General features: G+C 41.7%; 1 protein-coding gene across 5 annotated transcripts in view; it reads right to left on the bottom strand.

Annotated features, from left to right (window-relative positions):
* Positions 1-415: 415 nt before the first annotated feature.
* The window catches only part of LOC130909351 (monocarboxylate transporter 4-like), a 32,374-nt gene continuing 22,250 nt past the window's right edge, over positions 416-10,539 (bottom strand). For all 5 annotated transcript variants that reach the window (XM_057825696.1, XM_057825697.1, XM_057825698.1 and 2 more), the window contains 3 exons: positions 9,346-9,953; positions 6,925-7,105; positions 416-6,832 (listed from right to left, as the gene is read on the bottom strand). In XM_057825696.1, the coding sequence (XP_057681679.1) occupies positions 6,543-6,832; positions 6,925-7,105; positions 9,346-9,953 (1,079 nt within the window). In that variant the 3' untranslated portion in view covers positions 416-6,542. The remainder of the gene's footprint in view (positions 6,833-6,924; positions 7,106-9,345; positions 9,954-10,539) is intronic.

Here is a 10,539-nt window from a genome sequence, read left to right as displayed (position 1 = left end):
TATTTTGTCGCAGAGGTCGACTGATATATCAGCCGGCTGATATATTGGACCAATATATGGACTTTTTTCCAAAATCGGCCAATTAACAAACAAATAAGTTGATAAAAATTTTGGTCAGGCATCTCTGTAGGCAACTGTGGCCGCCGCTGACTGATGGAAGGACCCCGCAGCAGCTTGAAGGCAGGCTGCTATTGTAAGATTTTTTTTAAATCTTGCATGAGAGAAAATATGCAATGTTGCTTTAGCCTTTTCAGGTGTTTACCGAGTGATCATTTCACTCTAAATGTAACTTGTAGCATTAGCATGGCATTTGCGTTAGCATTAGTAATTATACATTTATCGAGCACCTTTACAGATGCTCAGACTCTCTACAGTTAAAACGAAGAAAGCAACAAACAACGCGATCAGAACCAAAGAATAGAGAAAAGAACTGTAATTTAAAAGCCAGTTTAAAAAGGTGAGTTAACATTTTTTGTAATGTAGAAAGGTCTGAACAGGTGCGGATGGGTTTAGGGAGTGAATTCCAAAGAGTTTTTTTTCTTAATTACCCAAGACAATCCATGCAACAAAGATGCACATCTAAATAGTTTATTTTCAATACAATATATTGCAAGAAAAATAATTGTCACATTGCCAAAATAGGTAATTTTATGTTAGTGCTGATCAGTGCTTGTTTTGTTCTTTAGAAAGCAGACATCAAAACTACTGACACACAGCAACAAACTCCAGTAAAGCACAAAGTTTTCTTCGCTGCTGAAAAGATAAATGCAAGTGCATCGAGATACGTCAAGTATTACAAAAAACAAAAAGGACAAAAAAATCGATGTTGAAGCGTAGACAACAGCTACGATACGTAGAGAGATTTGATATTGGGACTATAAAGTGAAATGTGGAGTGATTTTAAAGTCCAGTGGGAATCTTGTGTGGTGGTCTATCTTGTATTTTTGAGATGGAAATGTTTGTTGTCTTTATATATTCACTTGAAAAAAAACACCTGTTAGCCGCTTTCGCACAGTAGGAACCTGAGTACTTAATTCCTGTAAATACTGTAACTGACAAACTGCATTGAATTTTGTTAAAATCAGCTCCACCGACTAATTAAGACTCCCCCGCTAACTCCAGATTAAGCCTTATGGAACTACGTCGTGCACACACGCTATTTGGCCACAAAACGTGGCGGCAACTACACTTTCCAGTCAATCCGACGTACAACACATTCCAAAGATGTGCAACGTCACCTCATGGCGCAAATGGGCAACACGAATATGATGTAAACAATGCTCGCCGACAACCTGCCGTTGCAACATCAAAGCTACGAAACGGCCCCGCATGTAGCAGCTCCAACCTATTGCTGGAACCCGCCAGAATGAATGAAAAAATATGTTCATTCAAGGACGCACACAAACCAACATTCCTCACGCCTTTCCCAGTCCCAAAACACTTCATACGTGTGACTCGAACAAAACATGAAGTAACTATGAGTGGTTACCATGGAAACAAATGCGTAGTGGGAACCTTTCAAACATTTTCTATTCAAAATGCTCTTCGTACATGACTACATTATTCTTCATTCTACATCCGTTATGAGGCAAGTCCCAAAACACTTGGTGCGTGTGACTCGAGCAAAACATGAAGGAACTATGAGCGGTTACCATGGAAACGAACGCGTAGTGGGAACCTTTTGAACATTTTCCATTCAAAATGCTCTTCTTACATGACTACAATACAGTATTCTTCATTCTACATACATTATGAGGCAATAACAAAATAGTAATGCACAGACACTAAGGCTACGTTCATACTACAGGTCTCAATGCACGAATCCGATTTTTTCGTCTTTTTCCGACTCGAGTGAGGCATTAACTTGACGGTCTGAACGTGACAAGTAGCATAGAACTGGACCATTTCAAATCCGTCTGGGTCACTTTCGTATGTGCTTCAAATCCGATCTGGGCCACATTTTTCCAGACTGTCACGGCGGTCTGTACTGTCCACTCTCCCAAATCGGATTTCATGCAGCAATTACGTCATCAAATAGCGAGAGAGACGCTTACCCTAGCGGTGCCGCTGTGCGTTATTAGCGCCTAGCTTGCAGTGAACACGGCTTATGGGGAAGGGATGGGCTTGACAACAGTCATAAAAAATAAAATGGGTTGAGGATAAGCATGAGAATGCTCAGTTTTCCTCTCTGCTCCAAGTGAGCAATATTTCAACATAGCCTACACGGCCGAGAGTCGGGGCAAACTGCCCGTATGTGTGCGTGACGTGCACTGACCGTGCGTGCATGCTATCGATCCATATAAACTTTGAATATAAGCCTAAACGGGGATTATTTATGTCTGTTACTTGTGTCCTCCTTTTGAAAAGCAAAATATGATATCCCTGGAATGACAGATGACGTGTGTCATTTGTTTTGATGCTTCTGCGCATGCGGGTCGTCTTGCTCATCGCGTGTCGGACTGCGAATTAGTGAGCATGCGTAATACTTGAATGGTCTCACTGGACAAAGGCAGTCTGAACGGGCATGCCAAAAAAACAGATGACAAAAAATCGGATTTGTGCATTAAGACCTGTAGTATGAACGTAGCCTAAGGGAACTAATCAGATTACTGGTTTGGAAAATGAATGCGTTAGATAACTGGTTACTGAAAGAAAGTTATCAGATTACAATAACGCGTTAGTGACACTTCATCAGGCAGTAATGGGTACTGCGCCTGATACGAACTATTACATTGTATTCTGCATTATTTACTTGCCACACCAACCTCTGGCAAAATAAAACTAAGCTAAACGTAACGTCGACATTCTTGCATATTTGACGGGAATAGATTCCATCGACGAGCAAATCCAACCTCTAACGATGAGAGCAAAAGAGCGCACAGATTTAGTACAAGGTAGTTTTGCACCACGCTAAATGCTAATGCTAACGTGAACGCTTTGCGAACGCTACGTTACATTTCGTGTGTGATAATCACAGCACAGATCTTTTAAGGCTGCTAAAGCAGCTTTGCATAGCTAGCAGAGATGAGAAAACAAAACAAGCAACACCTGACAAGTTTCACAAAAGGAGCCTGGAGTGGACACGTGTGTGTGCTTAGCACACAACTGAACACTGCTACGATGCGTGCTAACAACACATATGATAAGAAAATGTCATACATTGTGAACTTATGACGGAAACTGTGGCGAATTTTTTATTTGTTCTTGCCTCGTCAGAAGAAAACTGGCATTCGTCTAGTTATGTTTTAGCCTCCCAAGACACGTTTTTAGCTCATCGTCATGAAAAAATTATTCATTGTCGAAATATTTTCGTTATCATCATTGTTGACAAAAACAACACTGCTACAGCCACACTGAAAGTTTCAAAAATGATTCTCGGAACTCGAGTTTCTGGTTCCTAGCTCCTACATATGCGAACACATCATCGTCCCCAAGATGTTCTAGGAACTATGGATAGTCCCTACAGTGAGAAAGCGGCAATTGATAGCAACTAGGAGGGGCTGGAAGCGATCGTTCAGACATACACTGCTGCCCAAAAGTATCGGCACCCCTGCAATTCTGTCAGATAATGCTCAATTTCTCCCACAACATGATAGCAGTTACAAATCCTTTGGTAGTAATATCTTCATTTATTTTGCTTGCGATGAAAAAACACAAAAGAGAATGGAAAAATAGTTACATCATTATCATTTTACACAAAACTCCAAAAATGGGCCGGACAAAAGTAAACCACCCTTTGAAAAATCATGTGATGCCTCTTTGTGTTATTAACAGCACCTGTTACTTACTTGTGGTACCTAACAGGTGGTGGCAATAACTAAATCACACTTTCAGCCAGTTAAAATTGATTAGTTGACTCAACCTCTGTCCTGTGTCCTTGTGTGTACCACATTGAGCATGGAGAAAAGAAAGAAGACCAAAGAACTGTCTGAGGACTTGAGAAGCAAAATTCTGAGAAAGCATGGGTAATCTCAAGGCTACAAGTCCATCTCCAAAGACCTGAATGTTCCTGTCTTTACCTTGCGCAGGGTCATCAATAAGTGTAAAGCCCATAGCACTGTGGCTAACCTCCCTAGCTGTGGATGGAAAAGAAAAATTGACGAGATTTCAACGAAAGATTGTGCGGATGGTGGATAAAGAACCTCGACTAACATCCAAACAAGTTCAAGCTGTCCTGCACTCCGAGGGTACAACAGTGTCAACCCGTAGTATCAGTCGACGTCTGAATGAAAAGGCACTAAATACCCAGGAAGACCCACTTCTTACCCAGAGACATAAAAAAGCCGGGCTGGAGTTTGCCAAAAGTTACCTGAGAAAGCCAAAAACGTTTTTGAAGAATGTTCTCTGGTCAGATGAGACAAAAGTAGAGCTTTTTGGGAAACTGCATCAACATAGAGTTTACAGGGGAAAAAACTGAGGCCTTTAAAGAAAAGAACACTGTCCCCACAGTCAAACATGGCGGAGGTTCCCTGATGTTTTGGGGTTGCTTTGCTTCCTCTGGCACTGGACTGCTTGACCGTGTGCATGGCATAATGAAGTCTGAAGACTACCAACAAATTTTGCAGCATAATGTAGGGCCCAGTGTGAGAAAGCTGGGTCTCCCTCAGAGGTCAAGGATCTTCCAGCAGGACAAAGACCCAAAACAACCTTCAATAAGCACTAGAAAATGGTTTGAGAAAAAGGACTTGGGACTTCTAAAGTGACCACCAATGAGTCCAGACCTGAATCCCATAGAACACCTGTGGAAAGATCGGAAAATGGCAGTTTGGAGAAGGCACCCTTCAAATTTCAGAGACCTGGAGCAGTTGGCTAAAGAAGAATGGTCTAAAATTCCAGCAGAGTATTGTAAGAAACTCGTTGATAGATACCTGAAGCGGTTGTTCGCAGTTATTTTGTCTAAAAGTGCTACCAAGTATTAGGCTGAAGGTGCCAATACTTTTGTCCAGCCCATTTTTGGAGTTTTGTGTAATATTATAATGATTTCAGGGGTCGCGTTAACCGAATATTTTCCGTCGTTGACCAGTTTTTTAAAAGGGTAACGGAAAAAACTGAAGTCCATCCGTCATTTGGACAGGTTGCAATTCACACCCCAGACCACAGGGTGGCGAGTGAGCATATTAATTAGCTATTGTCTCTCTTAATGCATGACGTCGTTGGCTATTCTGTCAGAATATTGTAGCGTCACCGGGGTCTGGCAGCGGCACCGTGATTGACACATCAACGCGAGGTTCTTATTGGTGCACCCGGTGTGCCAGCGCGTCATCCAATTGGTGGACTAGATTGCCGCCTGTGTATAGACCCCAATCACATGACGTCACAACTCCGCCCCCCTGACTGGAGCCGCCAGATTTTCCGTCAGCTCGTCATGTTTACATATTACTGCTACGTACATGCCTCCAATTACGGCGTGTTTTTCTGCTCGTTAACATTAATAATCAAAATGGTGAAGGCGTGTGTGGCGGTTGGTTGCAGTAACAGAGAAGATAGACGGAGAGACTTGAAGTTCTACCGTATTCTGAGAGACCCGAAGAGGAGAGCGAGATGGACTGCTGTAATTCGACAAGAAATCTGGGCACCAAACGATCACCACAGACTATGTAGTAGTCATTTTATATCTGGTAAGATGCATTTAATATATATTTAGAAGATTTTGGGGTGACAACCACAATTAAGATCATTGTGTGACGTTGATGATTGGGGTCTATATAGTTGCCTCTTTTTCTTTGGGGGTGGAGTTGTTGTTTTGTTGGTGGTGTTGGCGGTAAGCAGAGTAAAAAGAGGGTGAAAAATACCACGACTTCCGTGTCTAATTTTTCGCCGCCAAGCAAGCGTTACAATATTAATTGAATGAAAACTAAATACTATTGAATATGTCATCATTATCATTTTAAAAATTTAAGTGACTGGTAATAATAGATTATGACCGGATTTTTATGACCCTGTCAGTCAAAATGACAGACAACGAAAATGTCTAGCGCAACCTCTGAATGATTTGCAATTTTTTTTCATTCTCTTTTGTGTTTTTATTGCAAGCGAGATAAATGAAGATATTACCCCCAAAGCATTTGTAATTGCAATCCTTTTCTGGGAGAAATTGAGCATTGTCTGACAGAATTGCAGGGTTGCCAATACTTATGACCAGCAGTGTAAAGCTAATCTCTGATTGCTGGAGGCAGGGCAGGACATCCGTCATAGACACAGAAAATAACGTTTACCGGGCTGACAATTAAAATATGAAAATCTAGACTAAACCAGTGTTCGAAATACTTATTTCTTTAACGTCTATTGAAATATTTGGGCCATATCATGAATAACTGAAGTGTAACTGGGTCCTTGAAAGGGAGACTCATCAATGAAATGCCCATGTTAGAGCTCATGAAATGTTCATGAGGCGGCAGTAGCAAGCTAACTTTTAAGTTCACAATTACAGTACTGAGATTAACGGCATTTACTTCTCTACTGCTTATCCAATAATGCATTTTAACCAAGTGCATGACTATAGTACTTGGTCCTCATGATACTTCTTCCATCTTTCTAATCATTCATCCTTTAGTATTCTCCAGTCCATCTTCCCTGGACTCGCCGTCGCCCCGTTGATGCAAATCGGCGTTGTAATTTCCCCTTTCGTCCTCTTCGAGGTTCCTTGTCTCGTTACGGAGGCTCCCCTTCTTAATGCCTGCCGCGGCCATTTCCAGCCTGGCCTCCGGCTCTTCCTGTTTCTTTTTGATGCACAGGAAGTTCCCCGCGGCAATCACAATGGCCGACAACGTGACCTCACAGCCGGCCAGCAAGAAGACGTACATGTACTTGTGAGTGGCGTCCAAGAGGCGACCTGGAGTAGGGGAGATAGTCACGTAACAAGTTTTACAGTCTGTGGTAGGAATAGTCTTACTTGGGATAGCAAAGATTTGATGTATCACATACCTGCTCCAGGAGGTCCCACCAATACAGCTATAGCTTCCATCAATAGCACGAGGCCAATGGCACTGGGGAACTTGTCCGTTCCCACGATAGCCATAAGGACTTCAAACTGTAGGGCTCCCACCATGCCGTATGTCAACCCAAAGAAGATACAGAAGCCAACCAGACCTCCGTAATTGTCGGCCTGAATTCCAAGACAAGAAGCAGTGTTGATAAATAACTGGAACACTGAATCATAGACTTCAATATTATTGACGTGACACTTGGTCATTCTTTGCGCAACGCCTTACCGTAGGGGGCCGAGCTTGAAACTTCATTCAGTAATAGTCGAAGGCGGCAACCGGTCATCTCAAAACCGGGTTTAAGCTTAGATTTTGGAGGAACTACGAAAGCTGTACTGCATACAAACAGGATGGATTGTCTCAGGAGTGATTTGTTCGAGGATTCAAGGTAAATATTATATTTTTCATACGATGAAAACGTAACATTTGAAACGTGAAAAAAAATCAGTGGGCGAATGGGAACCGCTACGGCATTGGCGTCATTGTTCGACATAAATACGTAAAATAGATGCGTAACTGCTCGGTTTTTAGCTTTTTCAACAATGAATCGAGACAGTTTTACGTCCATATCTATAAAGAATTCAGTGATTGAAGCATTTATTCGCAAGAATTTTCTTCTTTGTTTACACATAGAGGCACCTTAAAGACGAGCCGCACTTTAACCATATTTACGTAAAATAAACGCTAACTGCACGGTTTCTTTGCTTTTAACCAAGAATCACTACTGCTTTACGTCCATATGTATCAGGATTTCGGGGATTTAAGCATTTGTTCACAAGAATTTTCGCCAGAAAAGATCCTTTTATGCCAGGCGGCCGCTAGCCTCTTTCGCTAACAGAGTAGCATTGTACTTCGACAATATACATAAAATAAACGCTAACTGCACGGTTTCTTTGCTTTTAAGCAAGAATCGAGACTGTTTTACGTCCATATCTATGAAGCATTCGGGGATTTAAGCAGTTGTTCACAAAAAATTTTCGCCAGAAAAGATCCTTTTACGCCAGGCGACCGCTAGCCTCTTTCCCGAACAAAGTAGCATTGTACTTCGACAATATACATAAAATAAACGCTAACTGCACGGTTTCTTTGCTTTTAAGCAAGAATCGAGACTGTTTTACGTCCATATCTATGAAGAATTCGGGGATTCAAGCATTTATTCACAAGAATTTTCGCCAGAAAAGATCCTTTTACGCCAGACGGCCGCTAGCCTCTTTCGCTTACAGAGTAGCATTGTACTTCGACAATATACATAAAATAAACGCTAACTGCACGGTTTCTTTGCTTTTAACCAAGAATCAAGACTGTTTTACGTCCATATCTACGAAGAATTCGGGGATTTAAGCATTTGTTGACAAGAATTTTTGCCAGAAAAGCTGTTTACGCCAGGCGGCTGCTAGCCTCATTCGCTAACAGAGTAGCATTGTTCTTCGACAATATACGTAAAATAAACGTTAACTGCACGGTTTCTTTGCTTTTAACCAAGAATCAAGACTGTTTTATTGTCCATATCTATGAAGAATTCAGGGATTTAAGCATTTATTCACGAGAATTTTCGCCAGAAAAGATCCTTTTACGCCAGGCGGCCACTAGCCTCTTTCGCCAACAGAGTAGCATTGTACTTCGACAATATACCTAAAATAAACGCTAACTGCACGGTTTCTTTGCTTTTAACCAAGAATAGAGACTGTTTTACGTCCATATCTATGTAGAATTCAGGGATTTCAGCATTTGTTCACAAGAATTTTTGCCAGAAAAGTTGTTTACACCAGGCGGCTGCTAGCCTCATTCGCTAAAAGTATATAGTGTATAGTGATTATAAACGGCTATTCTATTTTATACGTTATGATTGTATATAGAATTTGTTAATAATCTATTTACATATAATTTATAATTGATTCTGCACGTTTTTCTCAAGTATTAAGTTTCTGATGTTAAATTGAGTGATTTATTAGCTGTTGAAAACTTAAAATCAAGTTGCTTTTTTGGTCAAAAACTTATATGTTAAATATTGCTATTGATCCTGAAAATATAGGTGATTATCTCTGCATTTGGTGATTTTGTGCATCCAGTGTAAAATCTGAGACTTTTTTTGTAGCTATTTTAATCTGTGTTATATAAAAAACAATCAGGATTTTATAAGGGAACAACTTTTAATTTTTTGATGGTGCTGCTCATGGAGACTCATATATGGCTAAGGTAGGTGCCTGTTTTGGTTTTAGGTAGGTCGCAGCTTTGGTTTTGAAAATATTTGAAGTTTTTGAAAATAGGCCCCCTACGAATCGGCCCCGTGTCATGTCAATAGGTTATGAAGTCTATGACTGAATACAGCGATCTGTATCGGTGCAACATTTTCTCTTTTTACCTGAGACCCGATGAGATCGGTGACGCCGTTGAAGAGCATGGCAAAACTGAAGAAGTAGACACACCTTGGTCGGACCCACTTCAGCCCCGCGATGATTCCGCACAGAGGGCGAGCGAACATATCTACAAATCCCAAAATGGTCAGCAACAGCGCCGAATAAGTGTCCTCGTAGCCGAGGCCTTTAGCGTAGTTGACCACGAACACGGGTGGGACGAACAAGCCCAGCACCATGATGGAGGCCGCCACGGTATAGATGACAAATCCTTTATCCCTGAACACGCTGAAGTCCAGCAGTTTTCTCTTTGGCTTGAGTTTCTTCTCCTCTGTGGCTACAAGACTGCCATCCTCAAACTCTTGATGTTTCTTTGGTGGCAACAGGGGCCTCATCAGAGCACCGCAGGCACAGCAGTTGAGCAGCATCCCCCCCAGGATGAGGAAACCTCCCCTCCAGCCGTACTGGTACTGGAGAACCTGTCCCAGTGGGGAAAGGCAGCATAGAGCCACGGGGCTGCCGGCGGCCGCCAGACCGTTGGCCAAAGGTCGCTTCTCGCTGAAATAGCGATTGAGCATTATCAGGGAAGGCTGGAAATTCAATGCCAGGCCAAGACCTGAACACACAAAATATTTGTGTTACACAAATCATGTGTGAGTTGCATAAGACCCTAGAGCTCTGTGTTAACTATATTGTCATTCTAATTCATGAATGTTGCGCTAACTATACTGATACGCTACGGCACAAAAATTACATCATCGGGGAGTATTAAGAAATAACATGGAGATGCCGTGCAATACTTTTACTATATGAGTTTTGGCTTCCAACTGCTGGTCGCCCTTATGTGAAGGATTCATGCTACTGCAATTCATCCTTTTCTCCTCTAGGTAGCGCCACTGTACTCTGTTTGATTCTACTTGTAGTACTGAATGTTATCTTAGACCAGGGGTGGGCAAACAATGCGAAAAAGAGCCACAGTGGGTGCGGGTTTTTGTTGCAACCATAATCGGATTTTAGGGGGGCAAGGGGGCCATCCCACCCTCCCTGGTGGCCAAAAAGTGTCATTGCATGTAATTGACTTTCCTATATAGGTATAAAAAAGTTTTAAAGCAATAAAACTGCAACAAAAAAGAATGAAATGAACAAAAAATATATTTTTAAAATGGGTCAAAATTATTTTTCGAGCACCTTAGACGCTCATT

Source organism: Corythoichthys intestinalis, chromosome 21 (genome assembly GCF_030265065.1).
Source record: "Corythoichthys intestinalis isolate RoL2023-P3 chromosome 21, ASM3026506v1, whole genome shotgun sequence".
Taxonomy (NCBI): domain Eukaryota; kingdom Metazoa; phylum Chordata; class Actinopteri; order Syngnathiformes; family Syngnathidae; genus Corythoichthys; species Corythoichthys intestinalis.
Note: the sequence above shows the minus strand (reverse complement) of the source record. Positions and strands in the feature narration are given on the sequence as shown.